The sequence below is a fragment of the Chlorocebus sabaeus genome, chromosome 3 (assembly GCF_047675955.1).
Source record: "Chlorocebus sabaeus isolate Y175 chromosome 3, mChlSab1.0.hap1, whole genome shotgun sequence".
Classification (NCBI taxonomy): Eukaryota; Metazoa; Chordata; class Mammalia; order Primates; family Cercopithecidae; genus Chlorocebus; species Chlorocebus sabaeus.
In genome coordinates, this window is record NC_132906.1 from 29,620,502 (window position 1) to 29,643,448 (window position 22,947).

General features: G+C 35.6%; 1 protein-coding gene across 8 annotated transcripts in view; it reads right to left on the reverse strand.

Annotated features, from left to right (window-relative positions):
• Positions 1–22,947, reverse strand: part of INTS6 (integrator complex subunit 6) — a 200,408-nt gene that overhangs the window by 132,658 nt on the left and 44,803 nt on the right. For all 8 annotated transcript variants that reach the window (XR_012092585.1, XR_005236459.2, XR_005236458.2 and 5 more), the window contains exons 5-7: positions 8,578–8,761; positions 2,759–2,884; positions 808–962 (exon numbers count right to left, since the gene is read on the reverse strand). Coding sequence is in view for 2 of the 8 variants with exons in the window: in XM_037986669.2 (XP_037842597.1) it covers positions 808–962; positions 2,759–2,884; positions 8,578–8,761 (465 nt within the window). In the remaining 6 variants the exon portion in view is untranslated. The remainder of the gene's footprint in view (positions 1–807; positions 963–2,758; positions 2,885–8,577; positions 8,762–22,947) is intronic.

The window sequence follows — 22,947 nt, forward strand, 5'->3', positions numbered from 1 at the left end:
ATTCAAAATAAAAATTATCCTGAAGAGCTGATACAGGTTTGAAGTACAAAAGGTTTCAAAAAGGTTTTGTTGTATGAAACATTACTAAAGACTGCTTAATGATCTCTGAAATACAATTCTTATTTTCTAAGGGTAAAATCAAGGAGAACCACTGCCATGCTCTCCCATAAAATATCCCTTAATGCCCTCAGATACTTGGAAAAAAAAATATGGAAAGAAAAGAGTACACTAACACAACTAAATGAATATTAATCTGTATAAATGTACCCTGTTATTTTAATAATTATATAATGAATACTGATAATTCACCATGATCACTGAGCAAACTTCATTGTTCCTAAAAATAATTCAGGTAAACAAAATCAGAAAATCTGTTCTAGCTTAAACCTCCAATCTGCAACACTGTATATAACTAAAACCATACACATCAATATGAATTTAAGACTAAGTCCTAAAAATTGCAGGCAAACTATTAAAATTATTTTCTAAACTTTCATTTAAATCCTAAATTGTGTCCCAGAGACAAATCCCCATTTAGAGTTCAAAGAGGAAATTTTGTACCCAGAAGCCAAGAATAAAAAACGTGAGCATAGTATTAGATTCTAAAGGAAGGAGATGCCTTTCTTTTTTCTATTACTTCATAATAAACAATACAGCACACTAAAGCAAGTAACAGGGTATCATAGCACTTTGAACATCTGTCTAATCCCCATAAATTAATCACAGCTTTCACAACAGAATTTAAAACTAATAGGAAAGGCAGCTGAATGGTTACTGTTACATAGTTACAGTCTCTCTGGTACTTACTAGTGTTGGCGAATTTTGATCTGGCCAAAAAGACTCTGGAACAGGCCAATGACCTATAGGAACCCCAGTTTTAGGATTTGGTCTGACATATATGAGTTTGTGACAGCTATGCCAAGGCTGAGATCCAAAAGGCCTTGATATATCTGGCTGCCCATCTATAACAAAGAAATTAAGACAAAGAAAGCATGTATCATAAGTGGGGGATAAGCATAAAAAGTTAAATTATATCCATTATTACTTAATAAAAAATTCCTAATATTTGTTCTTTTCTAGGTTTTCCTATTTTTCTTAAATGGCAGAACACTATGTCTGCTTAATATTTAGACTAGATTGTAATTCATTAGACAATAAGTACAAATTCCAACTATGAGTTCGCCAGTTCAAAGGAGGTCCGCAGCATCCTTTGCTTTCCCAACTGGAACACATAAAACATGCTTTACAGTGAATATCTGTTTGATGAATGACATGTTTTCTTCATCAGATGATAAGAGCAAGCACCCAATTTGCCACCTTTATCATCATATCCCAAATGTCAAAAACAGTGCCAGGCGCACAATAAATACTAGAATAAATAAGTATTGCAAATTGACTATTTTTTAGAAATCATTTTAACTGAAGCCTAAAAAAAACTTAATAAGCAAATCTAGACCAAAGCACCTACCTTTAATCTAAAATAACTTCAGGAAAACACCAACTATCTTCAACAATTTAGTGAACATTTACTAGTACCAAACTCTAAACAAAGCATTAAAATAATTTAAAAATAAATACATTGTAACAATTCAATTAAATTTTTTTTTAAGTCTGGTTTTGCTAAAGAAGACATGACACAACTTATTGTTATCACCCATTCCTTCCCTACAGTACTCTCTCAGTGCCCCCATTCTTTCATTCATCTCTATGATCTTTCTCTTTTCCCAGGTACCTACTTTAGTGGACCACCTCTGCCAATTATCATTAAATGACTCTCTAAATCTTTGTGTGTGTGTGTGTGTGTGTGTGTGTGCGCGCGCGCGTGTGCGTGTGTGTTTTGAGACAGAGTTTCGCTCTTATTGCCCAGGCTGGAGTGCAATGGCGCCATCTTCGCTCACCGCAACCTCAGCCTCCCGGACTCCGCCTCCCGAGTTCAAGCAATTCTCCTGCCTCAGCCTCCCAAATAGCTGGGATTACAGGCAAGCGCCACCACGCCTCGCCTGGCTAATTTTGTATTTTTAGTAGACACGGGGTGTCTCCATGTTGGTCAGGCTGGTCTCAAACTCCAAACCTCAGGTGATCCACCCGCCTCGGCCTCCCAAAGTGCTGGGATTAGAGGTGTGAGCCACCACGCCCAGCCATGACTCTCTAAATCTTGAAATAGGTAACATACAATGCAGAGAGTCTCAGCTATAAACCATCCATTGGTTGTACTATAACTCCTTATATCCACTGGCTATTGGAAATAGTTCATGATACAGAAGCTAAGAACAAGCCATGTGGGACTCAGCTAGAGTTAGAAGAATCAAGCTTAATAAAGCCTGGTTCCTCATTTTTGACCCACATACACCATTTAGTTTCAATCAGTTTGATCCTTGGTCCAAAAGTAGCTAAGGAGTTAAACATCTAGGATTGAACACTTTGGGAATTAAACAGCATAGGAGAAGCATATATATGTTGACAGGCAATTGTATAATACTACAAAGAAATTATACATTTGCTTATCTATAAATACTTTAAAAGGCTTTTGACTCATCAAAATGTCAGGCAATAAACAATCATTAATACAAAAAGGTGATGCTACTAGACCACCATTAGTTTACCTTGACTTTCCTATTTAATCTTCCCTCTTTACCAACAGCCTGTCTTAATAATTTGGTCTTGCCAATCTTAAGGCCAAATCACAGTAAGTTTTCAGTTCTAGTTGAATAAACAATAAAGCAAGTTTTCAATGTCTAAAACAAAAGTGCAATAATACCTTCTACGGGGGAAGGATCTGGTCCTGCTTTTTCAAAGTTTATTACCACCCCACTTTGTACTTTCTGCACCAAGGACTCCAGACACTGATTAAGCATTCTTGGAGAACACACAGAATACGAACGGCCTGAGATTTAAAAGAAAAAAAAAAGAAGAAGAAGAAGAATATAGTAAACTAGTTAGTTGCAAGAATTCCTATCTTTAGCAAGAAAAAAACAACTGTGGGGTTTCTGACAGTACTAATTAACAAAAGTTCAATGGTAGAAGTTGACTAATTTCATTATCTTATGAAAGTGCACAAAAAATCCTTATTTCCAACCAACCAACAATCCCATTTTGTGAGAGTATGTCTTTTCCTCTAATTATAGGTATTTGGAACATAGAATTCTTGGTCTGAACAACACACAATGAAAACAAGTCACATATTTTATGTTTTTAAAAACATACACAAAAAAACACACTATCTCCAATTGTTATGCAATATAATTTATCTTTAACACATATACACACACACATCTAGTAACTGTCTCCCTAAAATCTTATTCCTGCTTAACAAAAGTATTATCACTAAGATTTACTGTGCACATAGTAGATATGTAATAACTACTTAACTAGTTCATTGGCAGTTTTTAAGTATTTTAAATATTTGCGTTTTAATATACAGATGGTAGCGTGTGCTTTTCTGAATTTCACTTAGCTTACATACTTGGGAATTACCTGTCTTACGTGAATTCCCCTTTTGCACATTTTAACCTATACTACTTTTGGTTCAGAAGCATTAAATACTAGTGATTTTTTTAAAAGATATGAGTGAAAAGATTTTTTAAAGAGGAATTTTCAACAAAAATATCTAGACCTTAGCTATACAATACTTTATATACTAGATACATGTAGCTATTGAGAACTTGAAATATAGCTAGTTTGAACTGAAATGTATAGTAAGTGTAAAATATACACCTGATTTTGTTGACTTAGTATAAAAAAATAAAACATCTCAGTAATTTTAAAATATCAATCTCATACTGAAGTAATATTATGGATATATTGATTTAAGTAAAATATATTATTACAATTAATTTCATCTTTTTTAATTTTTAAAGTGGCTACTATGAAATTTTTAATTACATATAAAACTTTAATCAGATTTCTATTATACAGTTCTGATTCAGACCAACACTAAAAACCTAAAAACCTAAAAACCTTGACAGCTAAAACTCAATCTTTGGCCAAATATTTTGCAGTATTATTTGTAATAAGCTCAATATGAAGCCCTACTCTTTTACACATTCAACCAATTATTTCAGAACACAAGCTACATCATTACATTTGACACATCAAATTACTCATATCAACTTATATTTAAGGTGATTTGTTAAAGGCTACTCAGAAAAGAGAACATTATAGACAATGGTGATTCAAATCCTCGAAGTCAGCTTTACTTAGAAAAAATAAGTATCATATAACAACTGTATAAAATAATGATGATTGTAACCTTAACAAATATCTACCAATTACTGAGTATCTATGTGCCTGGCAGTGTTCCAATCATTTTATGATATTAATTTCTTTAATCCTAGCAACAATTGTATGGGTTATTTTCCCCATTTTACAAATAAGAAAACTAAAGCACAGAGAGGTTAACTAACTTTTCCAAGTTAGCATAGTGATACAGCTACAATTCAAATCCTTACAGGGTATCAGAAACTATTCTGGATATCCTTTGTCCCTTGGAAATCCTCTGTTAATTTGAAATCATACTTAAAATAGAGCATTTATATGAAGTCATACTTATCTGAAACAATTGGTAAATTTAAATCTTTTTTCTAAGTCAATTTAAGTATATACAAAAAGCAATCCATAAAAAGGTTAACCATCTTTACATGCAAAATATTAGAAGTTTACATAAAAGCTGAGTATCTTATTTCATGAAATTTAAGCATATTCCTAAGATGTCATTAAAAAGCAAAAGTATATAAACTATGACAATTATCTCTGCTCTCCTAAGTTGTGTCATCAATTATTAAGAAAACATAAGCAAATCAATCTTAACATGAAATCAAATTACTAATCAGTACATTTTACAAAAATTGGAGAAAAAGAACAAAATGAGTCATTTGGCAAATTAAAATCAATTATCTTAAAAGTTAAAGAGAAATAGCAAATTTTGCTTTCTTTACAAAGTGAGCCTATATCCTACTTAATGCTCCTCATGCGAACTTATTGTCTATGTCAAAACTTACTCTTTGGAATATACAACACTTTGCGCTAATGCATAAAGTTTCTAGGATCACTACTTGTATTTGTGAAAAAAGTTATATTAGCATACACCTTCAAGTCAAGAAGCTGTCTCACTTTGGGTTATGTGGAGTCCACAAAAAAGTCAAACTAAATATAGTGAGTCTAAAGGTAGTATTAGCATCTTTGTCAAATAGAGAAGCAGCAAATGAATATTTCTAAGTTGGTCAATAGTCCTTACAGAGGCTAAGAAAGTTAAATGTATTTAATCTAGAAATATCTATAATTTTTATAAAATACTTTAAAAATTCTTGATATATTCAACAACACGTCTATTACACATTTAAAAATTTATTATCGTCCTTGCACCTCCCCCAAACCTGCTTCTCCCTAGTGTACCATCTCAGTCCTTGGCACAGCCATCCATCTCTAGTGGTTCAGAACAACTGAATCATCTGGGAACCATCCTTGATTGCTTCTTCCCTTATTGTCCTCATCTTTGGTTCTCTTTTACGTTAAGCCACCTCTCACCACCTCCAAAGCTAGAATAAAGTACTACTACTAGTCTTCCTGCTTTCATTCTTGCCACTCTATATTCACAGGTGAAGTGATATTTCAGAAATAGAAATCAGATGTCACCGCCTATAAAAAGCCTTCAAAAGGCTTCCCATCATAGTTGGAAAATAAAAAAAAACATTTATTGTAGCCTAAAGAGCCATTCAATATTTGGCCCCTGCCTACCTCTCTAAACCTAGCTACTATTCCATTCCTCCCTATGTAAGCTCCAGCCATGCCAGCCTTCCTGTCGCTTCCAAATATACAGAGAGCATGTCCCTTTCCTTGCCATTTCCCTCGCCTAGATATATGTGTAATTAACTCCATTATTCAGGTCTCTGCTCAAATTTACCTCCTCAGAAGAAAACTTAGAATATTCCTTCTCTGCCTCAAGTTAGTCTCTATTCCCTTACTCTGTTTTGTCTTCAAAGTAGGTAGCACCCTACTATGTACTACAATACTAGTAGGTAGTACTAGTACAAAATATCATTTATTTATTTTACATGATTATTATCTGTCACTCAGTACAAAGATGTAAGCTTTCTATTGTTCCTGCTGTACTCCGAACACCTAGTAACAGTTATTTGGTCTAGAGTTACCTTTACCTGGTATCAAAATAAAAATGCTTACAATGACTATAATTATGTAATTAAAAAAATACATAGAAAGAAATATATTATTATTTTGGCAATACAGGTGAATTTTTTCCAATATTTCCTTAGCGAACATGAATTACTCTATAATGGGAAAAATAAATGTACACAAATACACACATGAACAACTACTTAAAAAAAAATTTTTTTTTTTTTTTGAGACAGAGTCTGGCTCTATCAGCCAGGCTGGAGCGCACTGGTACGATCTCGACTCACTGCAACTTCCACCTCCCGGGCTCAAGCAATTCTCCTGCCTCAGCCACCCAAAAAGCTCGGATTACAGGCATGCGCCACCATGCCCAGCTAATTTTTGTATTTTATTAGAGATGGGGTTTCACCATGTTGGCCAGGCTGGTCTCAAACTCCTGACCTCAGGTAATCCGCCTGCCTTGGCCTCCCAAAGTGTTGGGGTTACAGGTGTGAGCCACCGCGCCCAGCCAACCTCAAGTTTTAAAAATGCACAGGAATTGTTAGCAGTGATTACATATTTGGATAGTGCAATACCAGTGGGTATTATCTTTTTTGTTCTTTCTACTTTTCTGGTGTTCCCCAAAACTTTCTTTAGTGAACATCCTTTAAAAAAGGAAGAAAACACATTATTCAGAGATATGAAAAGGTGAGTGACATTTGAGCAGCTTACCTTATTGCTAGTAAGAGCATGAAAAGGGGCAAATAAACTATCACATCAGGAAGGATTTAGAATGTATATTTAGAGAAGACTTCCTAATTTCTTGTCTAAGATTTCTGCATCATTGAAAGATATCACCAAGGATGACTTTGGAACTTCTCCTCTAGAGATGTTCCTTTGAAAGAATAAGCAAAGTAGCTTTAATATATTACTGCCTAAAGGCAAGGATATAACTGCTACATGATATCTCATGGTTCTTTTCAGACTCTTTGATTATACCACTCACTTCACTTCACACTGTCAATATTCCTGATCCTAGTGACAAAGTTATAGTATATTTAAGTCCCAAAAGTTCATCGTAATTCTAAGTTCAAATTAAGTAATTCACAGTAAGGAATTTCCAATGTGAGAATGTTATAGCCTCCAAGCCTTTCAGAATCTGTTAAGTAAAATCCCCAGTTAAAAAAAAAAAAATTTAAAAATCAGAATTTTTAACAAGGGTGCCAGTTCAAAGCTGGAAACTGAAATTTCATGAATATAAATGTGCACCCTGCCACAGAAAAAAATACAACTGTCACCGAAAAATATTATCTATGTAAAGAGAACTGTTAGTTAACTTTCAAATTTAGATGACAGGTTGTCCCTTTAAAAAATTACATATATGCCTTTTTTGCCCTTTGTTAATTAAATTGTGAAGGCATTACAAAAGTTCACAAAAAGCATTTCTATAAAATGAAAGCATTTAATGACATGAATAACAGTTTTCTAACTTATCTATTTCACACACCTGTGTAAGGTTAATCCCTTTTTGTCTGTGAATTTTGCAGATTTCCAAAACCCATAGAATTTTAGAAAAAATACACCTAAAATATTAATTAGAACTTATATTTTCTCTTATGTAGCTGGCTATGATGAATCTCATTAGAGCACCAAGTGTGTCTGCAGACTATGTCACAGGCCCTAATCGTAAGTAAAACAGTGGAATGCTAGACTTGCACGTTTTAATATCAAATACAGAATTTGATATTAAAATTACTTTAATAAAATTTTTAGGTGAGAACTGAAATGCTCCATGAAAGCAAAAATGCCATGTCTGTCTTACTGACTACTGAAAGCCAAAAGCATGGAACAATACTTGGTACACAGTAAGCACGCAATACATACCTATATGAAATTAATCCACCTGTTAGCTAATTCTACATTAAATGAGTTCTGAGTTGATTACATATGTATTTCACAATTTCCCTTGCTGTTCACTTAGCATAGTACCTATCTAATCTGATGTATAAGTGAAACAGAAGCTGGATAAGACCTCACTATCTGTTTCCTTTAATCTATCAATCTCTTTGCCTCTGGGAAAAATTGCACTTAACCAAGCATATCCCATCAAATATACAGAGATGATTCTCAAAACATTTTTTGCAAAAAATAATGCTATGGTACTTCTAAATCATTGGCAATCTTTCTAGATAAGAAAATTACTTTAACAACTTCAAATACTAGCATTTTCTATACAAGTAGAAAAAATATTACCATTCCTTGTCATATCCAATAGTAACCACATTCTATTAAAATGAAGATCATAGACCATTATCAATAAATGTACTGTTAAAACCATATATGCCTATTAATTCCTAATATTAACTTGTTAAATAAAAACAAACATGGATGTTTGTTTTTGTACACTTTTAAAACATTCAGATAAAATCTGCTTTAAGTTACCGAATTACTGCCAGCAAAAAAACTTACCACCTGTCACTTCACACATTGGTGTGATTGCAGAGTCATCTAAAGGCACACCTGTCAACTGTTCTGATTCTACTGACATGGTGCCAGGCAACCGCAGCACTAATGCAAAGAGTCTCTGATCCCAACGAAAAGGTTCCTTGGTCAATTCACTTCCAGGCAAAGGAGAATTAAGAGGTAAATGAAGCTGAAAGTAGGGGGGAAAAAAACAGTAATAAGAATTCCACAGGCTATTTTTTCAAAAAGCCTACTTTAACTACACTTGTGTTAAAACTCCATCAACTCTCCTATCACTTGAAAAACAAGCTCAAATATAAAAGCTTATTCAGACATAGCTAAAACAGCACATGATACTGTTAATTTTCTATAGACTGAAAACTGTATTGTTGGAATGAATTTCAGATTTAGACTCAGTTAATTACTGGGTGCTGAATTGCTTCCAAATAGATCATTTCAATTATTCATTAAAACAACCCTGTGATAGATATGTTATTATTCTTTTTTCTTTTTTTTTCTTTCTTTCTTTTTTTTATTAGGTGGAGTCTCACTGTATTTCCCAGGCTGGAGTGCAGAGGCACGATCTTGGCTCATTGCAACCTCTGCCTCCCGGGTTCAAGCGATTCTCCTGCCTCAGCCTCCCGAGTAGCTGGGATTACAGGTGTGCACCACCTCGCCCAGCTAGTTTTTGTATTTTTAGTAGAGCCAAGGTTTTGCCATGTTGGCCAGGCTGGTCTCAAACTCCTGATCTCAGGTGACCCACACCTCGGCCTCTCAAAGTGCTGGGATTACAGGCGTGAGCCACTGTGTCCAGTCTTATTATTTTCTAAATGTAAAAAAAAAAAAATAGACCTCAAAAACATGATTTGGCCTCCTGTGTCCAGAGTTAGTACTTTGTTATTACACCACAGCAATCTGAAACATCTTCACAGCTCTTAACATTTTTAAATATGCTTCATTTTATACAAGATAAACAATCTTAAAGCATTTGTAGAAGAGTAAATTTTGTCACTCTAATTACATTTTAAATGTAGCGATTCTTACCATATCTGAGTAAATGTTGAGAGGTTTGGGAGGTTTTGTATGTGTTGCATGTTTTATTAATAATAGATGTTTCTTCCCTTAGACCTGCTAAGTTAGAATCTTTTCTGAGATTCTTAAGCATCTTACAAAGTTTTAAATGACTATAATGGGCCCTTCTATACCAAGAGAGTAACAGTGTACAAACAGAATCCACATATTCATCTCAGTATCACTCAATGAGGATGACCAGACACTATGTTTCTCATGACATGATGCAATACCACAACATCAACTATAAAGGATTCTTACTCAAAAAGAGGAAGAAAGAAAAGATTCAACCTGAATTGAATCAAGCCTTCAGTTCTACCAGTTTGCAGGGAATAGTGGGGATATAGGATCAAGTTAAACACCAGTACAAGGGAGCAATCAGTCAAATCCAGAGTGTGGAACATTATACAGGACAAATGACCTGGTTTCTCCAATAAATCAGTGGCATAAAAAAGCAAGGGAAGGGAATCCGAGGAGTTAAAACTGTTATAAAAGAGGCAAAAGCAAAGATTTTTGAGACAATCAGGAAATTTCAAAATTACATTACTGGAATTGCTAATAATCTTTTAAGTGTGATAATGGTACTTAAGTATATGGTGCTTAGGAAAACAAAAATCCTTACCACTTACAGATTTTTTAAAAATAAAGTCAAGACTCAGTTTAGGGCGTTTTTCTACAAATACTGGAGTATATTTTCATACAGAACATGCTTTAAAATGATCACTTCTAAATTGTCATTTTTTATACTAATTTCTTCACAAGCAAGACCTAATTGTATTGTGTACAGCCTTTCTAAATCTCACATAGAGAAGACTTCCAAACTTGATGGGGGTTGAAGTCATTCTACACTAAAATAGACTCAAGTTTCTTCATTGACTTACATCAAACCATTAAAAAAAGAAATCCAATTCTATTCTAGGAAGAGTTTTCCTAGTGAAGCTATGTTATACTGGCACCTCTCTTCAAAAGATTCATGCCATGAGAATATGCTGCAAGACTCCATCAAGATCAGCCAAGATTTTGTGACTCTGGACAGAAGTCATGAGCTCTTTCTCTGGCACATAAGGCAGAAGGCAGAAGCAACAGAGAAGGAATGCTGAAGAAATCTGGGCCAGGATATTCTCGAAGGTTTCCTAGCCTCACAGGCTCTGTGACAGTTGTAAACAGCTCAGGAACTCCAGGCCCTTACTGCTATTACCACATCCTGACAGAAGATAAATAAGCAAGCACTATTTACATCATCTCCTATTACCCTAGACCAACCAACCACCTTTAAAGTATTTGGGAAACACAGCTACCAAGTGCTTGGTCATTTTCTCTCTAATATCACAGAAATGTCAAAGCACCAGTGGTACCAGGTGAAGTTTCAACTGTTAATGCAGTTGCTTTGCAGAGTAATGGATACATGGAACTGTCTTGAGAATCTGGGGGAAAACAGGCACTGCGTGGACCACACACACACAGACACACACACACACACACACACACACACACACACAAACTAATCATGTAATGATGAGCATCTGCAACACAGACAATATAAAATGAAATAAATTGCCTTTGGCTGTACAATGCTGAATCTAGACTGAATTTCAAATATATTAAAAAAAAAAAAAAAACCAGCAAGCATCACAAGCATATTCTAAGCATTTTACACATAGCTGTATCAATTTTATAAACTTTAGGCAAATTTTTATTTTTCTATTGCTTCTCATTTCTCCCTCCCCAAATCACCACCAACCTCTCAAAAAGAAAAAATGGGGAAAATCCACCGTAGTGTAAATGAATTAAATAGAATAAAGAGTAATGGCAGGCAAACAGAAATAGGAAAAAGATTAAAATCTGAAGGAGAAATCTCAGGACGATTGACTTACTCCAGGTTTAAAGTTTACAGGTGAAATTCCAGTAATGTCTTAAAAATCAAAGGGGGTGGGGAGGTCTTCCTGAATATATGGACTTTGAGAATCAAGGAAAATTGTACATAAATGAAGAAAAATATAGTTAGTCCCTAGAAAAATATGCAATAAAAATAGACAATTCCCAAAAGCAAAAAATGGGCAATAGATAAGGATACCTAAAAGGAAATCCATATGACCTATAAACATGTAGAAAGATGATCAAATACACTAGTTAACAGATAACACGAATTAAAATATTGATGAGATACCATTTCACACCCAATAAGATTAGCAAAAATTTTTTTAAGTTTGACAATACCAAGTGATGAATATCCAACAATAGGAACTCTCTAACACTTCTAGTGACCCTATAATTATATTACTGTTTGGAGAACAATTTGATAGTATCTGATAAAGCCAAACATGAGCATACCCTAAAACCCAACAATGCCACCTCCTAGAAGAACTCTCATATATTTGTATAAGATGTTTAAAAAAAAACAAAAAAAGCAATTGACTACAGCATTATTTGAAACAGAGGAAAACTAGAAACAATTTAGAAATCCAATAAGGGAATCAATAAATAAGCTGCAGTCTGTTCACACACATGTGAAATGAATACATGAGAACTCCTAACATCCAACATGGATAGATCTCAAAACAATGTTTTTTGGGTAATATAGCATACATACATATAAGAACATATATCCAGAAAGCACAGCTTAACAAATTTTCACAAGTTGAATGCCTTTGTGTAACTGAAATTTGTATCAAGAAAGGTAACTTTACTAACTTATGCTTCTCTCCAACTGAGTTGTTTTGCCTGATTATGAACTTTATAAAAATGGAGTATTGTCTCTTTGGTTTATGGCTTCTTTCATCATTGTAAAGATAAGAATCACCTATACTGCTACACAGAATAGTAGATCGTTCATTCCTATTGCCAAATTGTTTATCTGTGTGTCATAATTTATTTATTTTTATTTTTCAGAGACAAGTTCTTGTTCTATCACCCAGGCTGGAATGCAGTCACATGGTCATAGTTCACAGCACCCTCAAACTCCTAGACTCAAGAGATCTTCCTGCCTCAGCCTCCCAAGTAGGTAGGACTACAGCACGTGCCACCACACTCAGCTCACTTTTTAATATTTTGTAGAGAAGGGATCTCACCAGGCTGGTCTCAAACTCCATAACTATCCTTTTGAATTGTTTGGGTATATTATGAATAGTATAACTTATGAAATTACAGTACATGTCTTTGTGGAAAATATATGTATGCATTTCTGTTGAGTATATACCTAGTTGTGGAATTGCTGGATATGAATATGTTTACTTTCATCAAATACTGCCAGTTTTCCAAAGTGGTTATACCAATTTATACTCCTACTAGCAATGTATGACAGAACCAGTTGCTCTGTGTCTCCTTCATCAACACTTAGTTTTGTCTTTTCCATGTTAGCCATTTTGGGGGTGTGTGTGTGTGCGTGTGTGTGTGTGTGTGTGTGTAGTGGGGTTTTAATTTTCCTGATGTTTATGGAAGTGGAATACCTTTTCATATGCTTATTGGTTATTCCAACGTGCTCTTTTGTGAAGTGACTATTAAAGTCTTCTGCTTATTATTTTTAATTGGGTTGTATAGCTTTCTCTTATTGATTTGGAGGATTGTTAATCTATTCCAGATATCTTTTATTGCAGGGATCCCCAAGTCTGTGGCCTGTTAAGAATGGGGTCGCACAGCAGGAGGTGAGCAGTGGGCAAGCAAGCATTACCGCCTGAGCTCCACCTCCTGTCAGATCAGCAGTGGCATTAGATTCTCATAGGAGCATGAACCCTATTGTGAACTGCACATGCAAGGAATCTAGGTTGTGCGCTCCTTATATGAGAATCTAAAGCCTGATAATCTGAGGTGGAACAGTTTCATTCCAAAACCATACCTACCTGTGTCCATAGAAGAACTGTCTTCCAGGAAACCAGTCCCTGGTGCCAAAAAGGTTGGGGACTGCTGCTTTATTGGATACATTACAGTATTGCAAATATCTTCTATTCTGTTACCTCCTCCATTATTTTAGTGGTATCTTTTGATAAATGGAATTTATCTTATTTTTTCCTTTCACAGTTAGTGCTTTTTGTCTCCTCATAGATAATGAAGACACTCTCCCATGTTTTCTAAAAGCTTATTATTTTCCCACTTGTGTAATACATCTGAAATTGAGTTTGCAGTATGGTCCAAAATAGGGGCAAAGACACATTTTTTCCCCAAATGGATATCCAATTGATATAGGCCATCCCTTCTATGCTGCACAAGAATGTTACCTCTTTCTTATATCAGGTGACCGTACACGTGGTAGTCTATTTCTGTGTCAAAAACAGTATTACATGGAAGGAAAAAAAGTGCAAAATGGTGCACAGAATAGCATCTCTACACATTGTTAAAAGTAATGTTTAGAATAGTTTTACATATGTGTAGTAAAAATAAGAAAACGTGGACTAAATGACTATAAATCAAATTTGCAATTGTTGATTACGGGAAGGGAAAGAGGGAGGAAAGTGACACTGAGTAGGGGAACAAGAGAGACTAAACACTATCAATCTGCAATGTTCTGTTTCATTTATTAAATTTTTAAAAATCCAAAACAAAAAAGAATAAGGCAAATATGGCAGAAACTTTTATATTCCTTATTCTTATCCAAAGTACTGAAACATATTAATATGAAGATAACTGTCAAAAGTCAGTAGTTATCTATACCTCTTTTACAATAATGTCATTATTTTATACAAATCCAAAGACAAGAAAACTTACTATATATGCCTCAACCCAATAAGAGAAAGATTAAATACAGTAATTACTAACTCCAAAGCTCAGACATTTGTAAGGATCCCTAACAAAGAGTTATTCTTGATCAGCCATTAAAATACATTGCAAGAAGGTAGACTACTTCCTGAAAACTATACATGCATTCACTCATCATTTTTTATGTACCTACCAAATATCAGGCATGTTTAGGCTCTGAGGATTTAAAGATAAATAATAAAATACACCCAGTACTTTAAGAGTTCTAAACAGAAGGATCATGTTCCTGAAGGAATCTGTTTCAGAGCTGTATTTAAAGATAAGCCAACACACAGAAAGAAGAAAACTGAGAATCACAGTACTAGCTAACAAGATATTTAATAGGATTTTTATTTCTGAACACTGAATGGGATTAAGAGTTTCATAAGAGCTGTTTTCTGAGACTTAATCCCAAGAAACTCTAGTACAAGTATTCAAATGGAAGTGTCTGAACTAATGATGCTTTTAAAAACCTAGCTATTAATAACAATAATACTTTTATAGTGTTTACTATTAGATGCCACAAGTTATTCTAAACCCTTTATATATATTAACCCATTTAACCCACAAAACAAACATATGAGATAGGCAATATTATAATCCTCATTTACAAACGACAAACAGAGAGCTTCAGGACTTGTCAGAAGGTATACCGTAAGTGGTGAGGAGACAATTCAAACCCAGGTAAGTCTGGCTCTTAAACACTGTGCTCTTAAACACTGTTATTATATTGCCTAACCAGGAGTGGAAATACAATCTGCATTTTAAAAAAATCAAATGTTGAATTATTAATATAAAAAAACTAATTATATTCAATGAAAAACATCTTAATTATAAAAATAACTACTTTTAGAAAAAAAATTTAAATTAATTTCTATATCAATCTAGTGATTTTAAGTCCCTAATTAATACATCTTATAAACACTGTAGGTTATTTTTATAATGCATAGTCCTATGCTTTTTCCCTAGTTACTCTTGATACAAAGGAGTGGCAATGTATTTTTCTCCCTCTTGTGTTTCCCTTCCATTTCTTAAAACACAGGCAATAACAATAAACAATAGCTAGCATATTTTGAACACTTATTATGTGCCAAGCACCATGCCATGAGCTTTACATACAATATTTACAACAAGCAAATGGGGTAGATACTATTATTATCCCCTTTTCAGAGATGAACTGTAATATAAGATTGTATGTTAGGAGACATCTGTTTGGAGAACACACTCAAGTAACCCATGCTATATCATCAACTCTAGAACATCTAGGGAGGGAGGACTGCAATTTTAAGAACTGAATAAACCATGTGTGATTCAATAATATAGTAATTTTCCCATAACCATGATATTGTGAGCCTTTATTAGAATCTTATAAAATTATACTGGGCAAAGTTTCAGTCTAATGGACTAATAAGCAGAGAAAATTATTGTTTATATTCAGTTTATTTTTTGCTTGAATACAAGTGAGGTTTTCCATATTGTTATTTTAAATGATTAATTTTAGTAATATTGCCAACTCAAATATCTTATGTCAACATCTTGGTAGCCAACAGAAAAGGAAATGCAACTTCAATTTAAATTTGGGAAGACTGTCCTATTTTTCCTAGTTTCCCTTACAGAGCCTTACTGCCCCTTCATCTTTGAGTCCTTCCTCAACTTCTTACCAAAAGAAAAGGAATAAAACCTACTTCTCCATTGGTCTGAAAAACAAATGGCAGATTAGGCAGGTGACAGTTATCACCAGGTATGCTCAAATTTTATGTACTTACAAAAGTGCAATTTCCTTTTTGATTGTTTTATATTTGATTATGGTACAGACTCTAATTATTTGTGACTTTGCTAAAATTAGACTAAAGCGCAACTTAAATTTTAATTATTTAGTTATTCATGGAGCACTGACCATAAACATAGCACGATTTCAGGACTTAATGTAGATAAATTATGCCCAATAAACAAGATTTGAGATTACATTTTAGCTAGCTCACTGTAAGAAAAGCTATTATAAAACCTCAGATAACCAAAATTCTCATACATTATTACTTATTTTTTAAACTGTAGAATGTAAAAAATAGAAACCAACAAACAGTAAAAAAAGATAAAAGAAGTTTATTTTTAAAACATCTTCAATTCAGTAATCTAAACAGATGTCTCCTAGCATACAACCTAATTGGCTGGATGAGGATCAAACCTGAGCCCGCCATGAGCCAGGACTAATCTATACCAACACAAGATTTCCCCTTAGCTGGGCACAAGATTTCCCCTTAGCTGGGATACACCTGTAATCCCAGCACTTTGGGAGCCCAAGGTCACGGATGACGAGATCAGCAGATCGAGACCATCCTGGCTAACACGGTGAAACTCCATTTCTACTAAAAATACAAAAAATTATCCGGGCGTGGTGGCATGTGCCTGTAGACCCAGCTACTCAGGAGGCTGAGGCAGGAGAATCGCTTGAACCCAGGAGGTGGAGGTTGCAGTGAGCCCAGATCGCACCACTGTACTCCAGCCTGAAGGACAGAAGGAGACTCCATCTCAAAAAGAAAAAAGGAAAGAAAAAGACTTCCCCTTTCTTGAACTTGGAAGTTCTGCCAACTGGTTCTATTACCAAAGTAATTCAAATGATATGTACTCTCATAATCATGCTTCCAACTTAAGTTTTAATGACCTATTTACTTCGCAGCCTATCCCACCAGTTTGGAAAAGGGAAAGGAGAAGGATCTGATACTTTTGTTTCCCCCACAGCATTTGTCATATGAAATAATAAATGAGGTTCTACTCACACAGTCATAGTAAAAGAGATGCAAAGCTGGAGTTATAATCAGATCACAAGCACCTCTCAGTGTCCTGCCAATAAAAATTGTGCTCCTGGCCAAATATGGTGGTTCACACCTGTCATCCTAGCACTTTGGGAGGCTGAGGCGTGGAGGACTGCATGAGGCCAGGAGTTCAAGACTAGCCTGGGCAACATAGTGAGACCCTATCTCTACAAATACACACACATGCACACACACACATGGACAACTCAGGTGTGGTGATGCACACCTGTAGTCCCAGCTACTTGGGAGGCTGCAGCAGGAGGACAGCTTGAGCCCAAGAGGTTCAGGTTACAGTGAGTCATGACAGCACCACTGCACTCTTGCCTGAGTGACATAGGGAGACTCCATCTCAAAACAAACAAGCAAAAACTAAACAAAAAAACAAAACAACAAAAAAAACCCTGTGCTCCCTCCACCCCAACACACATACACATACACACATAGATACTAAGCTTCCATGCTAATTTAAGTCCTGAGTCACAGAACCAGTCTTATCTCCAAGAGTTGGAAGTCTTATTCTTTCCCTGTGTGTGTAACCAGTTCATCTCTATGGCCTTTGTATGTGCCCACACATAGAGAATACAAACACATGAGCTGCAAAGCCTACCTGACACCTTGAGCAAGGGGTGGAAAAACATATTCCATAAGCTCGCACCATAACAAACACTCCATCCAGCTCAATATATAAGATGCATACTGAGAATTTACATATGTACATACTTCCACTGAAAACATAACCTCATATATTCATTCTTGCTTTATTAAGAGATATAAAAAACTTGACCATATATTATTTCTCGTAATTTTTTACTTCATATACCAAATCATAACTTTTCTTTATAGTTTACTGCAGTGACCTAGTACCAATGAACTCAGCACAGTATCAAAGAAATAATTAGGTCATCATAAATATATATATTTTATTGTTAACATGTGGGGCCTTTTAAAAAAAAGAATGGGGATCAGAAATCAAGCTATAACTCAAGAGTTATTTAATGAAAGGCAACACATTAGACATTGTAATTTTCTACTTTCAAGACATGTAAGTAAACAATTATGTGTTATGATATACAACAATAAAAATATGCATAAAGTACAAAACAATAAATGATTAGGGGATAAACCAGGGAAGACTTCTCAGAGGAAGTAGCACCTGAGCAAGTGTGAAGAATAATAAGTTTACTGAGAACTTCATGCAAGTTAGGGAGCAATGAAGAGTGAAGATCATGATCAAACACACAGGAGACAAGAAATAATAATAAATATTGGGTTGAAAACTAAATTAAACTTCAGAACTGGCGGAGAATAAAGTGCAAAGGAGGAGAGAAAGATTTTTAAGAAAGGCTTTAATCCTCTAAGGACGGGTTGGATTTTAATATAGAGAGATAGAGAAATAACGTCGAGGGAGAAGGAGTACATGAGGAAAGAAAGAGGAAGTGTTCAGGAAATTAGTAGCCCAGGTGAGGTCAAACTTAAAGAAAATGCAGAGGAATAATTAGGAAATTGTCTTCATTCCCCAGTCCTCTCACTCAATGTATCTGTCTTTTGGAGTTACACTTAGCCTATCAATTATTGGATTTCCCTACTGTTAATTTTTTTTTTCACAAACAACTCTCACACTAGACTTATCAATGGGTTTTGTTTTGTTTTGGCTTGGTTACTCTGGTAGATGGCATAGTACTCTGAAGTACTCAAAGGTATTCAGAGTCTAAGTCTTACCAGGCCTAGCAGCTTTATTTCCACTTCCATAGAAGTTGGCTACCATGCTTAAAGGCTTGAATTATGCTACTAAATGATGGAGACAGAAGCCACACAGATGAGAAGCAAGGTCCCCCAGAAAACAGGCAGTACCAAAGCCCCAGACATATAATTAAGACCATCTTGTATGTTCCAGTACTGGATAAGCCTGGGGCTTATGTAACCAACTAACAAATTCTTAAGAAATAATAAACTGTTGTTTTAAGTCACTGAGTTTTGGGATGGTTTGTTACACAGCAGCAGATCTCTCCTTGAGTCATTAAATCTATTGGACATTTTCAAATCTGGCTTCCAAGCAGCATTCAAAACTACTTCCCAGCCTTTTGAAAGGAATCTTCCTTTGGCTTTCATGCTGAAATATTTTCATGGTTTTCCTTCTCTCCTCTGACTGCTCCTCCCTTCCATCCTCACCCCTAACCTAGACACAACCTCCAATACCTAACTAGTAAGTGCTGAAAATCCTCAAGAATCAGTCTTAGGTCTTGCCCAATGTATAGTCTCAACCGTCAACCCTACTACTGTCAGCTTCGATTTCTATCAATAATCAAATAATAATAGTAATAACTTGTATGTTGAGCCTCTCTCTCTCTCTTTTGAGCACCAAATATTCTGCCTAGTGACACACCCTCCCGAATGGCTCAAAGGGTGTGTCAAACTAAACATGTTCAAAACTGAACTTAAGATTTTCCTCTACCCAAAATGGTCCTCTTCCAATATTCCCTAACTCAGTAAAATGGCATCATTATTTATCCAGTTTTGCAGGACGCCATCTCCTCCCTGTTTCTTACACCTCCAACTGTATTATATGTCAGCAGGTTTTATTGATTTAACCTCCTAAATATCTCTTGAAACTGAAACTCTTCTACCATCACCAACCTCCTTGACCAAGCTATTGTCAAGACTAAACAACAATGCTCCAACAACCACTTTTATCTCCCTCTCCTCCACCCCTATTTCTAAATAAAACCCTTGAATGGCTTCTTATTGCTTTTATATTAATAATATTCCTCAGCATGGCCTGGAAGCCCCTTGTACGGTCAAGTCCAACCTTCTTTTCCATCTTATACTACGATCCCTCTTCTTTTATGCTCTAAGCCAAGCAAGTCCAACCCGTGGTCCACAGGCTGCATGTAGCCCGGGACGCCTTTGAAAGCGGCCCAATATAAATTTGTAAACTTTCTTAAAACATTATGAGATTGTGTGTGTGTGTGTGTGTGTGTGTGTGTGTGTGTGTGTGTGTGTGTTTAGCTCATCAGCTATTATTAGTGTTAGTGTATTTTATGTGTGGCCCAAGACAATTGTTCTTCCTTCCAAAGTGCCCCAGGGAAGCCAAAAGATTGGACACCCCTGTGTCTAAGCCACATTAGCCTTCTTTCAGTTTTTCATTCTCAAAATATACTCCCTTCACACACACACAAAAAAAGCGTTTGGACATGCTATTCCCTCTGTCTGGTATAATCCTCTTTTCTATTTTTTGAGTAACAAATACTACTCTCTTCAGATCTTGGCGCTCCAATGACCTCCTTGACCATATCTAATTCATTATAAGCTCTCATAGCACATATTCCTCCCTCTTGTAGAATGTATGATGACTGAAAGTTTACTTTCATCTATGTGGTATTTTGATTAATGTTTGCCTTCTCCAGACCCATGGGGCAGGGCTCCTTTTTGTTTTTGTTCACCATTTTGTCCTCAGAACCTAGCATCCTGTCTGGTTCATAGAAGAAGCTAATAAATATGGCTGAATGAATAAACGGATGGATGAATAAATAATGTGACTGGCTAAGTTGTGAAGGGCAATGAGCAACCTAGTGGACAATGGAAAGCAATGCAACATTTTGAACAGTAGAGTAATACACTCAAGTGGTATGCGTTAAAATAATTTTGCAACATGCAGGACAGACTGAAAGCAGCCAAGACAAGCTAGAAAGCTAATGCAATAATTTTAAAAAGCACTAGGATGATTGATAACAAAAATAATAGGAATGAAAGAAACAGGCTCATAAAAGCAAAAATCCAGGGACTGATACCAAAGACAAATACAGAGGAAAAAATACAGAATATGGTATGTCCTAATGTTCTGTCTACCTCAACTATTATAGTATTAACATGTTCAAAATAACAATGTACTATAATAAGGTATTTTTAAAAAAGACTATAAAACTAAGTTCCAAATAGATACACACATACACCATAGAGTGTTTCTGTACGGTATGGCCAGGCACAGTGGTTCATGCCTAAATCCCAGAACTTTGGGAATTGAGGCCAGGGTTTGAGACCAGTCTGACCAACATAGCAAAACCTCGTCTGTACTAAAAATACAAAAATTAGCCGGGCATGGTGGCACATGCCTGTAATCCCAGCTACTCGGGAGGCTGACGCTGGAGAATCACTTGAACACGGGAGGCAGAGGTTGCAGTGACCCGAGATCGTGCCACTGCACTCCAGCCTGGGCAACAGAGTGAGACTCGGTCTCAAAAGAAAAAAAGAAAGTACAATAACATTATCAATGCTAAAGTATAACTATAGATAATTGTTAAATAATAGCCCAGACTATTCCAAATCTACCATAAAACATTTAGACTAGAATAAACCATTGAGGTGGGGTTTTTTTGAGATGGAGTTTCGCTCTTGTTGCCCAGGCTGGAGTGCAGTGGTGCAATCTTGGCTCACTGCAACCTCTGCCTCCTGGGTTCAAGTGATACTCCTGCCTCAGCCTCCCAAGTAGCTGGGATTACAGGCACCTGCCACCAGGCCCAGCTAACTTTTTGTATTTTAAGTAGAGACAGGGTTTCACTATGTTGGCCAGGCTGGACTTAAACTCCTGACCTCAGGTGATCCACCCTCCTTGGTGTCCCGAAGTGCTGGGATTACAGGCAAGAGCCACTGTGCCCAGTCACTGAGTTTTATTAATAAGTCAGAAGGTTCATTTAAAGCACATTGGCAAGGAATCTTAAAAATTATAAAGGAAAAGCTTTGAATCATTTCAGAGCCATTATTTTTCCAGGTAACTGAGAGCACTTAATGCCTCAAGCACAAAAAGATCAACAGAAACTTTCTGTAATATGTTATATATGTCCCCATTTATGAAACTAGGTTGCATTGAAAAATCATCTCTTTCTTGATAACTCAAAGAAGTAGGGAGACAGAAAAAAACTTAAAGACCTCTTGACCACACCAAATATTGCCCATAATCACACAAGTTAAGAGATTGATAATTCATCATTTACTGAATGCTTATGTGACAAGGTTTCAGTGCTTTAATCATCTTATTTAATCCTCCAACAAACCTATAACCTGTAACTTAAATTCTAAGGTGTATCATCAATTTAATATATTTCTTTGCTTCCCCAAATTTAACATTAAATGTGCATAAAATTTTTTTCCAACAATAGCATAAAATGATCTAGGCAGCGGCATATCCCTTTCTTCTTCCATATCATAGCTTCATAGCATTTGAGTATCATAGAGTTTCGAGTCTAAGCCTTCCCCAGACTGAGTCTACTAATTAAATTCCTTTTGGCCCTTAGAAGTTAAGCAGAGCATCAGGGTCATATTTTATAATGTGTGCTTAATGATCTTGACCTTTTTAGCACCTTTAGTTTGAAAAGTATAATTTCAACCGGGCACAGTGGCTCACGCCTACAATCACAGCACTTTGGGAGGCCAAGTTGGGCAGATAGCTTGAGGTCTGGAGTTCAAGACCAGCCTGGCCAACATGGTGAAAACCTGTCTCTACTAAAAATACAAAAATTAGCCAGGCATGGTGGCACATGCCTGTAGTCCCAGCTACTCGGGAGGCGGAGGCTTGACACCAGGAGATGGAAGTTGTAGTGAGCCAAGATCATACCACTGCCCTTCAGCCTGGGTGACAGAGCGAGAATCCGTCTCAAATAACAATAATAATAGTATTTTTATTTATGATAAATATTTATGATAGTTATTATTATTATCAAGATATACTAAAGACTCTGAGTATTTCATTTGCGCTTTCTATTAGAATACC